We start from the raw sequence: 21,334 nt of genomic DNA on the forward strand, positions 1-21,334 counted from the left end.
CTCGTAACCTTTGCCCACCAGATATTGAAGCGCCATTTCATGAAGTGTTAGCCACGACAGCTTTATAATTCACATAAAAAGGTTAAAACAGGCCTGTGGCTGTGCTTGCTCTGGATAAATGCACAAAAAGCATATCTTCATATGCTAATAGACACACTCACAAACAGTAATTCATTGTCTACAGTTGGCTCAGCAGTGCAAATTTTTTCTTTCTAATTACAATTAAAATAGTCACGCTTGTTTTCATGCAGGATAAGCAAACCAATAAAAAGCTGAGAATGGCTCACTTGTTTGTTGTGGTCATGATAACAAAACAGCCTTCAAAAGCCATGGCGTGTATCCAGCCTGTCAGCGGGGGCAGAAGGTCATTTCTTTCTCTGGCTAGAATATTAGCAGCATGTCAAACAGGGGTTACAAGGTTGGGGGTTCAAACCTCAATACATAAACTGATATCTGTTGAAACACTGATAAGGTGATAAAACTGTTGCTCAAACAACCACAAGGATGTAAATACACTGCAGACCAGCAAGGATTGCATTAAATCAAGTTAAAGAAGGGTCTACATTGCTAAGATTGGGATCCACTTTAAATGCAGTTAGGTTAGTTCCAGCTGAGTGCTAATAGAGGCCTGTAGAGTCTGAAATGTAGATCATAGTTTTTTTTATGTAATGATGGAAATGTCCTGATAACTCTTCCCAGATCGAAGGGCACACACCAGCTCAGTAACCTGGCTAAACATCTGTTTTGATAAAAATGACCACACTTGTTTATGCTTAATTAATCGGTTGCTTTATTTTTTAGCACATATCTGCTACTAACCCCTCTTAATTAATTTGGAAGCAGTAAGGTGTATTTAGCTTTTCATTCACTGGTTTGGTTCCGTTTCTGTTAAATAAATAATAACATGGTGTAGTGTATCATGTGTTTGTCATCTGACGATGCATTTACTTAAATTTAACACCTAGTGAAGATAATAGATTTTTAGTAGATTGCCAAGATTAAAAAAACATATCCTAAGGCATAAAACCTACTAAAAAAACTTTTTTTTTTATTATTGTGTCTGCAAAATCACTCTCTTCACAGGCACACAATTTTAAAACAAGAAACTATCATATATCCTCTCAGACAATGTTTAGTTCCCATTCTGAATTAATTCAGATTACATTTTGATGTTTCCGTGTTGGTTAGTTTAGCATGCTGGAAGGTGCATGCATGGACTACATGCCTTATCTCTTATTTTTGTCATTTAGGGTGAGAGTTGGTTTTCTTGGACAAAATGTGCTGTACACCCTGGAGGGGTCATCACAGGGTCAACACACAAGGTCAATTAAGAATTACCAATTACCCTAACAAGCATATGTTCAGACTTTAGGAGGAAACTGGAGCACCCATAGAACACCCATGGAGGAACAAGCCCACACAGAAAGCCATCCTCCTACAAGAATTACTATCAACTACTTTACCACCGTGTTGCTTCTAGGTATGAAATTAGAATAATTTAATCACTTACAGCTTAATCAACAGTTACGTCACTAAGGCAGAAACTGATATTCTGGATACGTATGGAAAATGATGCTGTTGCTGTAATCAAGGGTTACTTTTAGACAGCTGTGAACAGCGTTCAGTCTTACTTCATTGTGTTTTTTCAGTGGGTGCCTTGTAGACATAATACCAGCATCCTAAACTGTAAAACAAATTCTTGCTATCTGCCCTAAATAAATATTTACAAGCAGATAAGATCTTTATTGCCTCCAGTGTGTCGGTATTGTCATCGAAGGTGGTTAAATATTGGATATTTCAGTTTCTTTGACGTGAGGTGAGTCAGAGAGCTCTCTGACTATAGAATCTGGTGGTTTCCTGTGGGTTTAGCTAAAGCTGAATGCTAATCAGAAAAGGATCACCAGAAACATGATTCCTTGCATCCATTCATCCATCCATCCATCCATCCATCCATCCATCCATCCATCCATCCATCCATCCATCCATCCATCCATCATAACGCTCATTTTAATTCAGGGTCACAGGGAAGCTGGAGCCTATCCAGCAATTAGCAGGAAAGAAGAGGGTACACCCCGGAGAGGTCACCAGTTCATTGCAGGGCTAACACTGATAGAAACAAACAACCAATCATGCTCACAATCACTCTACGGGCGAACCAAGGGGCGACCTTGGGTGACCAATTAACCTAACATGCATGTCTTTGGACTTTGGGAGGAAGCTGGAGTACGCGTAGAGAACCAGCCCATACACTGGGAGAACATGCAAATTTCACAAAAAGACCCTTGTTCGAACCACTTCCCCCTTGCTGTGAGGAGAGTGAATGTTTCACCGTCTAAAATAATTAAATCTCAGAAGTATCAGAAGCATATTAAAAGTCTAGTGACACACACGACTGTCTAATGAAGAAGTGACCATGTAAAAATTCACAAACTAGCTTTTGCATTGATATTTTTGAGGGTTGAATTATTTTAAAGGAAAAACAAATCCCTTTTAGGCATGCCTTTGTCTGGAGACATTCTGATTTTGCAAACAGAGAGCTGACTGCCGTCTACTGTAGATAACACACTGATTACTCTTTCCAGATTTCATCAACTTCACTTAAAAAAATTAAATATCCTTTTTAAGTGGGATTTCAAAATATTACTATGTTACATCCCCAAAAATATGCAAGATTATGTATTTTTTGCTATTTAAATACACACATTTTAAAATAAAATTATTTATGTTTTGCAGTGGGCCATCTTAGTAGTGCTGGCATATTAATGGTATTTCCAATATGAGGATGTATCTTTGGCAACTGAGCAAAGTTGAGTAACTGAGTTTAAATTAAATATAAATTTAAAAACACAAGTACACATTTATCATAGAAAATTAAAGTAACAGTTAATTTCCCTGCTGAGTGTGCACTGATAATGTGTGTTTACGTGTTTTGGCATGAGGCTACCATCTGTCTGGTGTAAACATAAGGGGAAGGGGGCCCCCTTTAGATCTGTTCTTGCAATAAAATGTCTTCTGTTCTCTTTACATGAGACAGGAAAACTCTGGACAACGTGGATAACTGTTGTCTATTAATATTGCCTATAAATAAATTGAAAGCATGAATGTTTTCCCACAATTAGTCATGGATTAGAGATCTTGTGAGAGAAAGTGTGCAGACTGGCGTGACAAGAGGCAGATGAAGGAGATAAAAAGAGATGAAAACAGATGATCATCTGTGGTGACCCTGAAAGGGAAGCAACCAAAAGATGAAGCTTTTCTAAGTGGGTGGTTCAACAAAAATATTTAATAAAAGCTCTTTGTAAACTTTAATCTCTTTATCTGTCTTCAACCAATGTAAACCAGCTGCCTTGACATCCATCCTCATGCAAGTCGTAAGAAGACTGCCATTAACTCCCATTTAAGCAAGCAAGCAGCATCTTTGGGGGTCCATTATAGTCTCTTTATGTGCTAAGGAGTTGGAGACATCATCTAGGAAGAAGTAAGCTAAAGTGAGCTTCTGTGAGCTTGTATCACAAATCAACCTGCGATGCTTTGTGGGAAGCTGAAACAAATACAGGTGACTTGTAAAATACAGGTTTTTACAATTGACTGGATTCAGTCTGAGGCTGAAAGGTTGGTCAGCATTAACAGTTTTAGTCTATTAGCCCTACATTGTGGGGTATGTAAGTTATGAACAAACTGATAAAACTGATCAAAAGTTTTGCTTTCTGAGCTTCTTTGCTACAGACTATTGTTTGGCCAACACAACCCTCTGTGAATCTTTGTCAGGACAAATAAATGTTCTCACGAATGGACCAGTGTATGCGTGTTTTACACAATGTGTCAGCAACTTCCACTGGATTTCCATGAGACTGAAATGCTTACTGTATGGGTAGTCATTGCATGGATGCTCATTAGAGTGTTAGCTCTCAGTGCAATCATGGGTGAGTGACAGTGAGCCTGATAGATACAGGCACGAAGATGCAATCACAGTCAGGGTTTTTAGGTAACAGTGCAAAGGGCGAACGAAAGGTCAACAGACCCTTAAAGTACAAAAATAATCCTGATTTTAAATTTCCCACCTGTACCTTAAAGTTCCACATTGTGTCACAGCAGCATCTGCCTTTGTGTCAGCTGTAACATGCTGACAAAGAACACAAAATTACATTTTATGACAAGCTTATGAAAATTACAGGTCACAAGGGGTCAGCGCTTCACACTACCTCATTTATCTTACCAACAGCAAGTCTACAGCAACCTGATTCAATCATCTAAAATGTCCTTATTTGTGAAGCTGGAGAAATGAGCTTGCTATGTTATGCTAATAGATATAAGAGAGGTCTAGTAAATTACAAAGCAGAAGGATGACAAGGCTAATTTTCCTGCAGTCTGACTGATGACAAGCGCTGCTGAACTCAGTGATCTCACATGGATTTTTACAGTAATTTAGTGCACTGCTTTTAAGGCTTCATGTGGACTGCTGGGAAAAGGTGGTACGCTAATAATTATTCTCTGGCAGTTGTTCCAAACCTGGAGAGCTTTTGTAGTGCATGCATCTTAATGCATTCATTTATCCTCCATTTGAACAAGACTGAGGAGGAATTTAAGTCACATTTTGCCATCATTGTAGAGTAGATATCCATCATGGCAACAGATCTCTTCGTTTCCAGGCACACAGATACCTCGGCTGTGAAGATGAACTTGCTCAATTTCAAACTGAGTTGGAATCAAAGATGGAAAATGGATGGAAAGTTCTGGATTATCTTATATGTGGTTGCACCCAGACTGTCCAAATACTCAGTTTCAAGATGGTTTTCTTTCTCATCTAACACCACATACCAATTACAAACATCACCTAAAATCTTATGCTTACCCAGAGACGGCCATTCATGCCAGATGCTCAGCGAAGTTAAAAGTTAAAGGATTCCAACTGCTGTTCTGCTATTCGCTTACAACCTCTTTGAAGATGTGATTACATGACAGGCTCATTTTTCTTTAATCCGGTCTGTAATCTGTTTATCCTTCTCTCTTTTATCTAATCGAAACATTGTTGGGAAACTTCTTTTTGACAGGAAAGCTCCTCTTGTTAAGCTTACATAAATAAATCAGTGGGGGCTTACCAAAGATGAGAAAACTTAACTGCTTTTACATCATTGGGATCATATAACAGGGTACACAAGAAAAAGTGTAACCCTGCCTGATATTAAAGCCCCTGTGTGGTTTAATCTGGCTTTCTTCACTTTTTAAACACCCTATCTCTCCGTGTACCAAGAGAACTGCCCACGCTGTTTATGCTTTCATTTTAATTTGACTGTTTAAAAGTTCAGAGGTTTTTAAAGTTCAGACACTGGGGCTAAAATACCTAATACTTAAATATGTATACTTGGCATTTAGCAAACAACCACCCACTCGTTTATCATTCCAAATCCAAAATAGCAAGAATATTTATCCTAAACACTGATAACGTCCTTGTTTTTCTGTGGGTCATACAGCAGTGACAAAATACTCTCATGTTTTCCACACAACTTCTTGTAATTTATTGTCTATACACAGTTATCTACAATAACAAGGCAAAAACTGAAACACTGAAATAATCCATTTATATAATCATTCAGACCCCTCAATATTTAGGTAAAGCACCTTTGGCAGCTTTTACAGACTTGATTTTCTGTGGTAGCTCAGCACATTTTCCATTTGGACGTTTCTCCTTTTCATTTAAACAGAAATGTTCAAGTTTAACCTGCAGGATTTTCTGTCAGGGAAGTTGTAGTGGCTAGACTCTTGCTAGAACACCATGATTACACAAAGTATTCCAAAAATCTGGAAAATTTCAGGTATCTGATTTTTCTTTTTTCTTTTTTTTACCAGCATTCAGTCCCATATTAAATGGTTCTGCAGTATTTGTGGTCACTTATCAGTTCTGGCTCTGATCAAGACTGACGTGAACACAATACTATTAAGTATATTAGGGCTGATCTCAATTATAATTAAAATATTGGGTTTTATAGGGCTTTCACTTTAAAAAGTATACTAACAATGATAAATAAGATTTGATAAATAAAATCAAGAAAAAATTCCATGACCTAATTTTTAACTGTTTTATCACCCAGCCCTCATATGCATAATTTTAATTTAGGGTACGACACTCAGGGCTGCGAGAATGTTCCTAGCTCATTTTTACCTTTTCTACAAGACAGCTGGCAGCTCACTCTCAGTACCAATGTATTGGTTGACTTCAGGTGGCTGTCCAACCAAATTAACTAATTTATCTTAAAAAATATAGATAATTATAATATAAATACATAAAAGCTGTGTTGTCTCATAGATTACAGGCTTGCCCCAAGCCTGTAAGATGAGATAAGGCTACGGGGTCATTGCTTGCACTGAGCAATGATCTTCTATGTTCCACTGGTGATTGTCCTTATGTAAAGGGAACAAATGGTTTTTATGTCTAGGCCTGCCAATTGACTGGAACTCTGCAGATATGCAAGCGGTCCAACATAAAAAACCTTTTTGGGTCAGCTGTGCTGAACATATGCATGAATGAGCATGTACAGCAACTGGGCTGCAACACATTGTAGTGGTGTTCAAGTTTCTCCTCAAGGGTCCATACTTTTCCTTCTGCTCCTCACCTTTTTAGGTGTTTTGATTTTCTGAATGACAACTGATCCAGGTAAACGCATTTACAAATTTCTGGACTGCACATATTCAGCTGCAGAGGGATCTGGTGGACCCTCACAGACTGGTGAGGATTAGCTACTTTGCTTCGTAAAGGCCTTGCAGTCAAAATCACGTCACAGGATGCAAAATATTGCCTTGAGTTTTTAGTGTGTTCAGGTAACCTCATGTTTTAGTTTTGGTGCTGTTGTTTTATTGTGTGTTGGACCTGTGATCATGAACTCTAAACAAAGGCGCACTCTGCAGATGGGACGCACCTGAGTAGGCCTGTCACGATAACCAATTTAGCTGTACGATAAATTTTCTCAGAAATTATCGCGATAAACGATAATATTGCGCAAAGCGCTAATGTGTCATTTTGAGACCATTCTCAACTAATATAATAATAATAATGCAAGTACACATTTTCAAAGATCAATAAACTAAATAAATAAAAGCGCCTTTTTCACATAAGCCGGGACGCCGGCCCAAAAGTAATGCAGCCCACTGGGAATCCTCCCAAACCTCTCGATTAGCCGGCATTGCTCTTAATGTGTATTTTGTCAAATACGCTAGTGTTAACCATTCCCGCTTCTTATCCGCCGATAGTAGTCGGAGGACACGGGGGAGATCCGTCCTCTCCAGGGCCGAAGTGGAGTTGGCTTCGGGGTTAACACCCAATTACTCTCTTCTCTCGCCGCTCACGGCGTGGAGCACCATAAAAAAAAGGAAACAGCGGTTGTGCTGAGAAACGGCTTTATTATAACGCACCGTTATTGTTTTTCCTGACTGTTCTGCCTAACCGCTCCGTCTCTTCTCTTCACACCTTTTCTTCTTCTGCTACTCTCGTTCCTCATAAGCTCTTCTTCTCCTCCCTCTGCGCTCACGCTCACTCTCACGCGCACTGAGCTGCTGGATCGCACACACAAAGACACATCGCACAACACTAGTATATAGGCTGACTCTATTTGCGTAATGTGCCTGCGGATTACAGGGGTTATTACGGTAGACCAGGAAGTGGGGGCTTTGTACTGACGTCGTAAGCTAGATGTGTGTGTTCTGCTTACATGTGGGGAGCAGCGAAATGATAAAAGAGGAGGTGCTTGCATCTATTATTTCTCCATTCGACTTATTTACATATTTCAGCATGAGAATCGGAGGTTTAGCGCGAGAGCGTGAGAAGCCACTTAAATGCGCAAGTCTCACGGCCATTGCGTGTTGGCAGCCCTGCAAAACAAATGCGGCTTACCGGCTCGTGCTGCAACATGCTGCAGTCAAGTATGACACCAGAGAGATCACTCCGCAACAAACCAGAGCGTTGAGTCGAAATACGCCATAGTGAAACCTATTGTCATACACAGTTTATGGTAAAGGGAGGACTAATAAAAATTATCGCGGCCGGCAAACTTATCGTGCTCTTATTTTCTTATCGTTCAATTAATTGACTTATTGCTTATCGCGACAGGCCTACACCTGAGTCTAACTGCATTTGATTGCAGTCACTGGTTGTCTCTCCCTTAAATAGGACACAAGATACCAAGCAAGGAGGCAGGCAGGAGGAAAAGGACACGGACAGGCGGAGGACAGGTGGACGGATGGCATGAGAGGAATGCGGCATGGTGGAATTGATGGGCTCTCACATGGTTTTTTTTATGTATCTATATCAGAAATTTGCCAGTAATAGGAAGAGCTGGCATTTATCTTACTATCTCTCCTGACAGCAGCAACGATGGTGGCGGTGGCATGGAAGGCCCGGCACTGGAAGTAAGGATCAGACTGCAGTGGGAAGAGTCCTGCAGGAACGCCTTCCAGTCAATAATCAGTGGGCCAAGGAAAGCCTGGAGCGGTATGCTGGACTGGAATGTCTATCACAAGGCAGTGGTTGAAGCAGCTGCCGGGTCTGGGACTGGCAGCATAGCTGGACTTTTATTGTCTTTTTAGACTTGCATTTTAAGTTGACTTTTAGGTTTCCAAACACTCATTTTAATATATTCTTTTAGTAAATGCCTGTATTGCTTTAACAACCTGATCTGTGCTTCTTACTGTGGTGTGGCCGGGAATCTCAATCTACCTTACAGTAACATTTTTTTAAATCAGTTACACATATGGCTAAAATTCCCTAGAAGTTGTCCCACATTGGTTAGGCAGGCATTCCTTCTGTGTTATAAACATTTTCCTTTTATAAAATGACAGATCTGTGTTTTGGGGCACTTTCAATGCCATCCATTCATATTCTACTGCTTATCCAGGGTCAGCCACGTAAGCAGGGAAGCCCAGATTTCCCTCTCCCAAGCCACTTCTTCCAGCTCATCTGGGAAAATCCCAAGGTGTTCGCAGGCCAGTTGAGAGACAATCTTTCCAGCATGTCCTGGGTCTTCCCAGGGTCTTTGACTGGTGACATGCCCGGAACACCTCATTAGGGAGGCATCCCAACCAGATGCCCTTAGCAACCTCATCTGGTTCCTGTCGTTGCAGATGAGCAGCAGCTCTACTCTGAGCCCATTCCGGATGATTTTCACCCTATCTCTAAGGGAGACTCCAGACAGAGGGAAACTCATTTCAGCCGCTTGTATGTGCAATATCATCCTTTCGACCACTACCCACAGTTTGCAACTAAAAGTGAGGGTAGGAACATAGATCGACTGGTAAATGAAGAGCTTAACCTTTTGGCATTATAAATTCATGCAGGTGTTTGGACTGGCCTTTAAACCTTATGAGCTGGTTTTCACTTTCTCAAAAGCTGTAAGATTTTGCCATACATGGTGTCTTATTAAAGCCAATGTATTCCAATAAAGTTGAAGACGGAGCTCAAAAACCACTGACATGACATGATGGACCAAAACTCAGCTGTGAGCGGCATTAAGGGGTCAAAACTATAATGAAAAAAGATGGTTTTGAATACAAATAACTGGATCATTGCTGGTTTTTGATCATTTTATTACAAGTACCATTTATGTCAGACATCTAAATCTAAATGTTTTAAAAAAAAAAAAAAAGCTATTAAAATCTCACACAAGCAAGTTGCCAAGGAGAGCCACAGGACTCTTCTCTTGGCAGCTGAGCTGCTGCAGTGGAGCAGTAGGAGTTCAAAAGCCTTGCTGAGCACAAGGCTCAGAGAGGGGAGCATAATATGTTCGCTTCAACAACACCAGTTTTCCCAACTGAATCTGAAAGTTAAAGCCCAAAGCTAGTGGTTTGAAATCCTAAATCTCTAGAAAGTCTAGTCATGCACTGTTTGTCGGATGTCGGACGAGTTTCTTGCCACAGACTGAATATCACCAGTGAACTGCAGGGATGCAGTAATGTTCATAAAAATCAAAAGAAAATTTTAATTTTCAAAATTAAAAATCAAGACTCCTCACTAAGCAATGCTGCTTATTGGGAAAAAAAATAAAAAAAATAATTGAGAAGGGTTATCAGGCAGAGTGTGCTCAGTCATGATGGTTCGAGCAGGTCAGGAGCAAAAAAAGATCCACTTGAAAGAAGAGTCATTATGATGAGAGAGTCCAGGAGGGAGCTGCAAATATGGACACTGGCGTCTAACAGAGGAATGTCATGTGTGGAAAAGTGAGCTTACCTAAAACAAAACCACACTTTCTCCCCTTAATGTCAGCTAAACTTTCTAAAGAAACGTTAGTTCATATTTTAGCTGGAAAGACTGATGGCAACAATGAGCAGGTTGTTGTAGGAGTGTCACAAAGAGCACTTAAAAAAAATAGAAATGCACTTCTCTTAAACATTCATGAATCATCAAGAAAAGCCTGTAATAATATTGAAAAACAAATGGTTTTTCTTCCAAAAACTTTCCTGAGCTATGCCAGTCATAATGAACACAAAGGCATTGTGTTCATTTTTGCACACTGCAGCATGCAACAGAGTTTTAAGGCCTTGTTTCAGGGCTTATACTCAGATTAATGCCCAGAAAAGTCCATCCTGACCTGGGAGATGCTGGGTGAACAGAGTCCTTCCTAACAGGGATTGTGTAACTGCTGGGAACTGGGTTTAATGTAAAAGCAGAAGGATTACATCCTCAGAGATTCACCTGACCTGCCCCCCTCTTCTCTGTTTTCCCCTGCTGAAACCCACGCAGCTGATTGGACTTCCCAAACAGATGGGAATTACAGCACTGCAGGAATTGTTATTGTATCAGTGCTGCTTGGCACGCAGAGGTCTGATAAACAAGTTGAGCCTTTTGCTTCCAATTCATGCTCTAAGGTTGGCAGCAGATGTGAATCTTCAAGGTCTTAATCTCTATATCTGTAGTAGAATCAACATCCTTGTTAATCTGACACTTGCTGTGTGTAGTTATACCATGCGATAGCAGAATACCAGTCCAAGCCGCCATAGAGCTATAAAGCCAAATGAGTTTTAAATATTAAGTTTGACCACAGAGAAAAATTACATCCGTTTACTGGCAAAGCAGCTGACAGCCAAAAAAGATTTAAACTTTAAAAAGCAGACAAAAAGCACGATACACAGGAATCAGTGCAAAATGGTCCAATTTAGCTACAGAATGGGCCATAAAAACAATGTTGTCTATAATATTTAACGTTTATATGAAAGAACAGTGTGCAATAGTTTAGAAGAAAACCATAATTAAATTCTGAGCATTTTCTTCCTGCAGAGGCAAAGCTTTGAGTGCTTAATAAATTATTTTGAGGACCACACAGCACACTTGTTTTGTCTGACAATGCAATTACTTGAATGGAATATTGTGGAAAACTGTGGAGAGAAAGACAATGATGAAGCAGTAATCCAATTTCTCCACAGTAGCTTCCATTGTTCGCTTAAAAAAGCCTCGTTTTTATAGTCTGGATCATTCCAGTCCATCTCTCCATTGAGGAATATTTTGCAGAGGCAAGATAAATTAGAAAGATAATATTTCTGCACGACTGAAACGATAGGAGAGAGTGCTTTTGTGTCACTCCAGCTATTTGGGAATAAAATAATAAACCTCTAGAATGTCGTGGCTGCATAATGAAGCACAGATCAAGTAAAAAAATGTCGCCTTCCATTTTAAATCCATAAGAACTTCCTTCTAATGTGCTCCTCTCAACTTCATTTTGCCTCTCGCCTTACTCAAATTCGGTCACAACTTTAAAAACGTTCAGACTAAAACCCGTCAATTAACATCCCAGCCTTTACCTTGTCATACTGACTTCTGTAAAGGAGGACCATCAGTGCAGGCCAGCAGGTGTTAAGCTCCCCTTTTGAAGATTATGCCTCACTTTACAGTATACTGGCCCAGACACTAGCCCTCTCCTCTAATCTACTACTGCAGGCTTTTGATAGCTCTGCTGAGTTTTTTTTTTTTTTTTTAATCACAGCTAATGACTAAAACTGAGGAAAATACAGATACAGAAATCAGACTGAAGGAGGAGAGGGAAGGTTGAAATAAAAAATTAAATCTAGTGCTATTTTAAAACTGTGAGTCAGCTGACTGAATATCTTAGGTTTAAATTTCTCAGAGAGAAAAAAACTGTTTATCACACTTTCCTCCATCACATTGGAGGGAAACAGAGTTCCTATCTGGAACTGACTGTTTATGCTTCTGCAACTTTTGTAAGGAAGTTAATGTGTGGTCCATTCTTTCATGTCTCTCCTCCCTAATACATGATCATCTCTGAGATAAAATCTAAGCATGACTGATATTCCCAAAAACTTGATATAAATATTTACAACAATCTGTCATGTAATAATGTGAAAAAAGGTGTACAATACTGTGCCAAGCTTTTGAGCCACCCCTTTTTTTATATTCTTTTTCCTATGAGCCAGACTTTCTTGTATTTTTTAAGTGGCCTTAAGCAATAGTTCTCCAGACTTTCTGAAGGTCTTTCAAAGATTTCTCTTTGCACACTGACTGCTTTTTTCACTCATTTTCAGTCCATTTTCAGTCCTGCCTGACCTTTTCAGAGAAGTTTGCTTTTTTCTTTTGAATAGTCACTGAACACTGACCTATGAATCATTCAAGCATCAAATAAAATAAAATCTAACTTTATTTATAAAGCACTTTTCATACAAAAGCAGCGCTAAGTGTTTTACTTAATGAAAACTATTATTGAGTGTGCAAAAAAAACCAAAAACAAACTTGCACGCACTAATGCACACATTAGCTGTTGAGAGCAAAGTAGAAAAGTAAGTAATTGACGAATGCGTAGCAAAATTCGAAAAGTTATAAGTACAGTGGAAAAGACAACAAAAGTACTTAGATAGAAAGTATTTAGCTAATAGGTTTAGTTATGAGGTTTTGTATTTTTGAATAGTGATTTAATAATCAAGAAATTAAATAATGTATATAACTCATCTTGATATGTTACTGTCTTGTTAGTTCCAGTGCCTGAAAGTAATGAGTTACTATTACAAGATGGCATCAAGTTACCAAGCTGTTTGTCAACCACCAGAAAAAAAAACTAAAGAACCCTACACCTTTGCACCCTCTACAACTCTGGTACAAAGTGTGTGGCTCTATGAGATTTGATGCTAATGGAACAGAAACATGCAACGTCAAAGAAAACAAAAAAGTCAAAAGGTTCTGTGTAGAAACCCTTCAAGAAAATAAATTAAAATGTGGTCCAGTGCAACTTCTGCCAGGTAATGCTAGCATACCATAGGTATGCCATGTACATGTACATCTAAAGGCCCGTTTATGTTCAACGCAGAAGACAGATATGCAGACGGGCAGTTTCATCCATCTTCTGGGTTGGTTATGCGTGTAATTTGGTACGTTTTCAGGGAGTTTAGCTTTCTGTCACTTGATGCAGAAGACGGAGCAATACCACCAGAAATCGCAGGGGCAGTGCTCAGCAGAATGGCTGATATGCAACCGGAAAAAGAAACAAACCAGAGAGGAAGAAGAGGACCAGGAAGGGAACAAAAAAAGCAGAAGAATGAAGACAAGCACAACAACTGTAGAAATCGCGCAAGCTTTCGAATAAAGATTGTAGGCGGACGGAAACCAGTTTATAAGGATGCATTACCGCTGCCAAACGGTGTCTGAAATGGACGGTGTCTCGCGATAGTGAATTCTGAACTTAGCACTGCCCACTAGTGGAAGAACTGACTTAACAACCATGGCAATTCAAAAGACTCATAGAAGTGTGAGGAGCAGTTTTCACCAGAATATGTCCAATATGAGCAGCAGTAGCGGCAGCGAGCTTTCCAAAATGTTCGACTACGACCCATCCTACATCATTTCCTCTCTTTGGTTTGCTGGATGGTCCATTTGGGTTTACATTGCAAGCAAAATGCACCAGGGTTCAGCTGTAAGTGAACCAAGACCCTCAGTTTTCCATCAGACCAGAGTTCACTTCTTTGGTTCACACAAGAGTTTGAATCCATGTTCACATTGCTCCAAACGAATCATACTATCCATGGAATAGCAGGGGTTAATTTGAAGCGGACCAAACAGCGGTATTAATGCTTCCTGAGTTTACATTTCTATCGAGAAAAACTATTAGCACAAGAATAAATAAACTGTATGGGGATAATGTAAGCGAGTCAGTTAGCAAGTGTTGAAGAGCTTATATCTAAATACAGATTCATGGACAGAGTTATATGTGACCATCACGTCATCACATATTCAACTGAAAAATGAACAGTTCTGTTTCATAGACCAAAGCCATCCCACAGCAGCATACTGCTGAAAACCTTCTAAATGTGCTTTCCACTGCTACTGTAAACTGAGGAATGAATGTAAAAGTAACAGTGTGTTTACATGAGAATGCAACATAGTTGAAGCCAACTCTGAATACCTGCCAGAGGTAGGGGTATTCGAAGAATGGTGTTTTTGCTTGAAATGCTCATCCATAATAGGTACTGTACATTTTACACCATAATTGTGAAACTGTTAAGTATTTTTCTGTGGACTAACAGGCATTTTATTTGTCACGAGACACCAGTGATCTAAAATTTATTTGGAAAAAAAAACCTGCAAAGAAGGAATATGTTCCTTTTCATCACACAGACTTTGATGGTGTTTACATGGTGTAAATTCATAAAGAGATGACTGAAACACATATGCAAACAGCATCAGCAAATTAATTCACAGGATGGAAAAGGAAAAAAATTAACTATGCAAAAAAGATGATGGGAAATCCATCTTTTTAGGACAAAATCCACAACGGAAAATTAAAAAAGGTTTTACTTAACATCACTTTCCAAACACGCACAAGCAGGGATGAAAAGCTGTACAAGCTGCCAGTTTACAGCAACTATGTCATCATGGATTAAACAAAGATGTTGGCTGTTTCCGAGAAGTCAAACCATGACAAAACACAATACCTCCAAAACTCAAAACGAGACTTTTCTTTTTTTTTTTTCTTTTTCTTCTTTTTTTTTCTTTCTTTTTGGTAAGACTGAACCCAGAACATTTTTAACATTCTCTACAAGGCCTCCAGCAGCAGGCGGCCCCTCTATGTTTGAGTTCCAGACCAGGGAGTTGCTGTTCATGACGATTTATTGACGCAAGATCCTCCCTCAGCCAGGACAGGACACCGATTACTGCTGCTGGAGAGAAAAGAAGAGGAAAGGAGGACTGGGGACACAAGGAGAGGGTCTTGTGGGGACAAGAGTTTTTTCCTGTGTGTTCTGGCACTGCCTCCAAGGCCATAAACCGAGCTCCAATGGCAGCCCTGCCACCCAAGTTTAAGAGAGACAAAAGGCTCTTTAATGCTGTAAAACGGTGGTTTCAGAATAGGAAATGATGATTTGTCATATGTGGAAAAGAGCTAAGCAATACTGCCTCAGCTAACGGGTGACAAGGGGAAAATGACCACAAAGAGAATGGAAAATCCCAAATGGACTTTAATTTGTAATTTCTGAGCTCCCAAAAGAGAAAGGTCAGGCAAGTTATTTTAAATTAACAAAATTTCACCAAAGCTATGCCTCATCTACTTCCGTTTTCCTTGGAAACAGCTGACTTTTTACAGAAATAACAGATTATTAAAAGTTAAATTTTTAACCGACAAATTTATTTACAGTAAAAAGGTATCTTCCATTTTTGGAAAAGTTTCAAAGAAATAAAAGCAGAGTGGCTATACTGACAACTTGTTTCTTGGAAGGAAACTAGTCAAACAGCATCTATGAAGTAAACTAAAGAATTACACTTTCTAATTTAAAATTAACACCTTAGGAGAACTAAGCATAAGTTGAGCATGAAATGAAATGAGGTTAATATGGCCAATATTTGTTTTCTACTTCTATAACATGATGTACAGAAGAAAAAGAAGCGGAAGGTGACAGAAATCGCAGACATCGTTGACCTGTGCCAGGCTACAACACTGTGCAACGTCCTGAAACATCCACTCTGACACAAACACTTTTGGTGAAGATGCGGTTGAAAAGAAAGGAAGGTGATGCAAGTGACCAACATTGTGCCACACGGTCCTGCACAACTAATGGCTGTGACATCAATCTGCTGAACACGACTGAGAAAACCAAAGCATGAAAAGGAGGAAGGACACAATTGGCCTGGAAAATCCAAATCTCTGTCATGGTCATGTCTTTCTTAGAGCTGTTTAACAACAACTTATGGTGAAACTTATTTAATTAGGTGAATCCAAAAAAGGTGAATTACTCTTTATCTTAACAGGAAGAAGACAGAGCCATTTATTACTTAATAGCTAATAGCCCCATGCTATGAGAATTCATCACCCAAAGGTAAACATAACGATATGCTTTATCCAAATGTTACCTGTTATTTGAACAGTGTAGGATTTTCCATGTCAAAGCAAAAACATAACCTCAGAAAACTGAAGTCCTGCTTAAGAAATGCTATGTTTTTCACATCTTACCTTGTCGACTGTGAGAGCTCATTGTTTTGGTTGCTGGAACGACAGGGAAGAAGAGGAGATCATTTGTGGTGTCAGTGCACCACTGTGGTGGATGCAGTTACCATCATATGCTACGCAGCCAGGCCATAGGTGGACAGATCAGGTTTGTTTCACAAGACATCATCACACCAAGCCACATGTAGAGACCACTGAGTGCTGGATTCCTCCTTCCAAACCACCAGCCTGCAGGAATGAAGTACACAGGGGTGTTTTTATCTATAGGAGATGTTCCAGAGACTTGATACATTGCAATAAGTGATTTTAAAAGAAATCTGAAGCATACAAAACTGATGTCAAATGAGATTGAGCTCACTGACAAAATGATGTGATGTTTCTTTGAAATTTGCTTCAAATTCAGGATTAATTGTTCAATCAATAATGACAAGCCATCCTTGTTTAGATGAAGCAAAACCGGCCCAAACCATAACACAACCGCCACCATGTTTCAAAGGATGAATTCATTTTTTTAGTGGAAAACCACTACATTGCAGTTAAGGTATTGAGGTTCTCATATGAACAAAAAACTTTTATAAGCTGAAGGACACTTTACTGGGGAGATGAATGGCAAGAAATGTCTGTCTGTCCGTCCGTCCATCCATCCGTCCATCCATCCATCTATGGATGGCTTATTCGGGGTCGGGTCGCAAAGGTAGCTGCCTACGCAGGGAAACCCAGACTTTCCTCTCCCGGCCACATTTGTTAGATCGTCCTGGGGGACCCCGAGGCGTTCCCCAGGCCAGCCAAGAGAGGTAGTCCCTACAGCATGTCCTGGGTCTTCTCCGGGGTCTCCTCATGATGAATGCAAGAAATCTTGCATCTTCATTTAGTCTGGTTTGCTTTCATACTGCATTTTACTCAGGTAGACCAATCCACCTGGACAACATCATGCCCTTACTACATCTGCTTATTTGGGTGGTACTGCACAAAAACAACATTTGACTGAGAAGAAAATAAAGCAGAAGGAAAAAGAAAACCCAGTTCATAAATTGGCTAGAACCAAAACCAAAGTCCTTCCCCTTCAGCCGCAAGTAAACGATGAAACCTGCACCAGGGTTGACATGCAAGAGAACTGAGACCCCAGCTTGTCACCCAGAGTTTGCTCGTTTGATCAGCATTGAAGCGATGATGAGCGTTCACAGTACTCCAAACAAACCGTCCTGTTCATGGAAGCGGGCCAAACATCGCCGGTGTGAATGCTGTTTAAAACTCAAATGATTCAGATGAGAACAGGAAAATATTATTACAACTAAATTATATTCTAGTTATTGAAACTTCACTGAAACTAAATCAAATTTGCTGTTAAATACAGTGTGTCAACTATCAAGTCGACTTAAATACAAACAAAACAGCATGATTCCTGAATTAAATCCAAACAGAAGGCTTACGTCTCAGATATCTCTATAAATGGCAGAAGACAGAGATTAAAAATAGCTTTCATCTTGGATTGTATATGTCTTAAGCAATCAAAGCTGTAAAAAGTATGTAAACACTCTCACACAGAAACACAAAGTGCCTCAGGCTAATCAACATTAGGCAGCCTAAATTAAACTCAGCACTGTCACATTAAGCCGGTGTCAACACTGCCGAGCACCAACAAGTGGCAGCGATGAGCCCAGCGACCAGGCAACAAAAGCCCACAGGCTGCAATTTGTTCTCTTTATTCTTAAAACACGACACCATCAAAACTGTTCAAACTACATAAAAACTAAATATAGAAATGTAGCAAAGGCGAAAGGCACAACAGAACTTAGAGACCACATCACTGCCAGGATTCTCCAAAGATTTAACTCCATTGTTAATATTTTTATTTAACAAAAAATAAGTAGCATACACCTGACTTATTAATTAGCGTGGAATGTGAGGAAATAAAAGTTTATTTTGGAGGAACCATCACAAGTTACTAAAATTTCTCCAGTTGCGGCTCTTTAGAACGGATGCTGCATTTCATTTGAATTTGGTAGGAATAAGAGCATGGCTCCTTACAGCATCTTTCAGGCCAGAGGCCAACATGAGAAAAGTGATAGAGCTGTCTGTGTGGATGCCTGACATGGGTGTGTGTTCATTTCATCTATACTGACAACCCTTTGGTGACCAGGAAGGACCCTCCACTGGCTGACGATGGATTTGCTGAGGCATGAGGTGTCAGAACTGGTCTCAGTGTACCAGCTGAAGGGGAGCGGGCTTTTCCACTCAGACGAGGCCGCCTATTTTTGTCAAATGAGTTATCTGCAACTTCATAATCTAGAATATGCTTTTACAGCTTGTTGTACTATGTCAGCAGGAAGCGTTTTATACTCTTTTATAACTTCCTCTTAGTTACACACACAGGTACACCATAGAGCCAAAAATCCTGCATTCCTGATGCCAATACTGAAATTAAAAGATTATAATAGAAGCGTATGTACATAAGTGTATATAAGTAACACTTATTTATTTGTTTATTTATTCATCTATTTATATGTTTACATGTGCACATATACATTAACACTTATAAAAGTATTTATAAAATAATAAATAAACATTGACAAAATAAAATTGACAATGTATATATTTAATTTGTATAAATTTTATGGGATATTTATTCATTTCAGTGTTTATTTATTTATTTGTTAATGAATAAAATGGCTCTCCATATGTGACATGTGGTTTGTTTTAGTAATATTCATACACCAAGGCACCAAAAAATACTTTACATCTAGATCTCTGCAAGAATTTCAATACCACAGAAACTTTAAACTGAATGGGATTTATCATTATCTTTCTGAAAAGTCTGAATCTAGAAAAGTTTGATGATGTTTGACAGAAAAACAGCTCTTAAAGCCTCCTAATGGCTTGTATTTGCCAAGCACTTTGAGCACCATCGGGAGTAATCTAGCAAGCACAAAAATAACATGTGGTCAGACAGCGGGCAGTAAACAACAATTAGAAGACCCCTTGCATTGCTCATGAAATGAATCATTGAAAATGCATGTGTGCCTTGAAGACTGCTTCAGTCTCTCTCTGCACTGATTGAGTATGAATTATTCAGCTAGCAGGTGAGATTAGTGGCACTGCTTGTGTGTTGACGGCAGACTTTTTTTTTTCTTTTTTGCTGTTGTTGGCAAAAAAAGAGATCTTTCCAAAGTCTGAATCAGACACATCAATCTACAAGAGGTGAGATAAGACTAAAGGTAGATACACTAAAGCAAAAAGGAGTGAGTGAGAACACAACTGAGTACAGAAAGTGACACAGTAGCTGGCATTAAGAAAGACCTACAACCCAATATTCCCCGCTGCTTGTTTGCTAATGATCAATGTCAGCTATGACCACAAGATATCATGTGAATCAGCTGTTGGCAAACCAGACAGAAGCAAACAAACAAGGGTGACCTGTATCAGGTGGCACAGGGAGCTTACGTTTACTGTTGATGCAGAGCTCTTTAAGCCTGGGAACAACTGTATGTAGAGTTTGATCAAGCAGCAGCAGCTCAAACACATGCTAACAATAAAGGCCGTAACGGTAACTAAACAAAGCGTACCAGTTTAGTGTAACAAGATCCAGTATCAGAACCCGCTTATTGCAACACAGAGACACAGAAGGGTGGAGCCTAACCCAGCAACTGGACAAACTCTTCTTTACATCAGTATTCACTGAGGTTTTTGTCTTTATTGATGTACAGCTCTTTTTATGGCATGCCACAGTATTTACCAGGCTGAGGTCTGAACACTAGCAACATGGACATATAATTCTTCTATCGGACTCAAATTAATCTGATCAGAGATTCCAGCTGATATGTTTATATGGATACTAGATAAAGGGATCCGATCACTTATGGGTTTGCATGACGGAAAGACTTAATACAATCCTAACACTTATGACATGAGCAACGTGTACTAATACAGAAGTAAACAGCAAAAAATATTTAGTCAAAATTGATCATTTATCTGCATGACAGTGTGTTGTTTGAAGCCTTTCAACCTGCATGCTCCATATTACTTAACTCTTTCAGTTTCCAACTAAAACGTTGTTTCGGCCACAGTCCAGGTGGTGTTACTGCCTCCATTTTTCCAAGTCCGCGATTCAAGATTCAAGATTCAAAGTGTTTATTGTCACATGCACAGTAAGGAAACAGGTTTCCCTGTACAGTGAAATTCTTACTTTGCCGTCCACACTGAATGCCATAAATATTCAAAGTATATAGAAAAAACTAATTTAAGAAGAGCATGCAAAAGAGTAAACATAAAATATAAACTATAGGTAAAATATAAGTAAAGTAAAGTGACGGCCTATCCAGGGTGTACCCTGCCTCTAGTCTGCTAATGGATGGATGGATGGATGGATGGATGGATGGATGGACGGATGGATGTCTTCCCTGAAACTCATGGCATCACTTAACCTCCTAACCTCCTAACCTCCCAACGGTTTGCTGCCACCATGTGGTGCATTCTAGAGTCGAATGCTTTTCACTTGCGAATAATCTTCCTCTGTTTGAGATTATGTAATCCAATGTTTGTGGAAATGTCTTTATAACTCTTTCAGATCGATGCAACAGTTGCTTTTCAAAGCTCATTGCTGGTGTTTTCGTCCCGGCAGCCACCGGGTGAGACACACGGTAAACTTTGGGAAGGTCGCCTTTCCATCACAGGGACAACACAGACAAACATGCACCTTAACACTCACTCAGAGTCAATTTTGACATTTCATCTAACATGCATAGTTTCAAACCACTCATTTAATTTAACTTCTAAGGAACTGATATGTAATCCTTTAAAGTGGTCTTGAGCACTAGTTCTCCAGGTTATCAGAGCATCAATTTTTCTTTGGACATTGGTTGCTTTTCGGGCTATAGACTATTTTAATAGTCGATTAATCTGCTACTGTAATCAAT

At 39.4% G+C, this 21,334-nt stretch overlaps 1 protein-coding gene across 4 annotated transcripts in view; it reads right to left on the minus strand.

Annotated features, from left to right (window-relative positions):
- hdac4 (histone deacetylase 4) overlaps positions 1–21,334 on the minus strand; it is a 145,831-nt gene that overhangs the window by 113,998 nt on the left and 10,499 nt on the right. Inside the window, exon 2 of one of the 4 annotated variants that reach the window (XM_042000816.1) lies at positions 16,428–16,649. The exons of the other annotated variants lie outside the window; for them this stretch is intronic. Within the exon in view, the coding sequence (XP_041856750.1) occupies positions 16,428–16,449 (22 nt within the window). The 5' untranslated portion in view covers positions 16,450–16,649. The remainder of the gene's footprint in view (positions 1–16,427; positions 16,650–21,334) is intronic. 4 annotated transcript variants of the gene reach the window in all.

The sequence above is a fragment of the Melanotaenia boesemani genome, chromosome 12, assembly GCF_017639745.1.
Source record: "Melanotaenia boesemani isolate fMelBoe1 chromosome 12, fMelBoe1.pri, whole genome shotgun sequence".
Lineage (NCBI taxonomy): Eukaryota > Metazoa > Chordata > Actinopteri > Atheriniformes > Melanotaeniidae > Melanotaenia > Melanotaenia boesemani.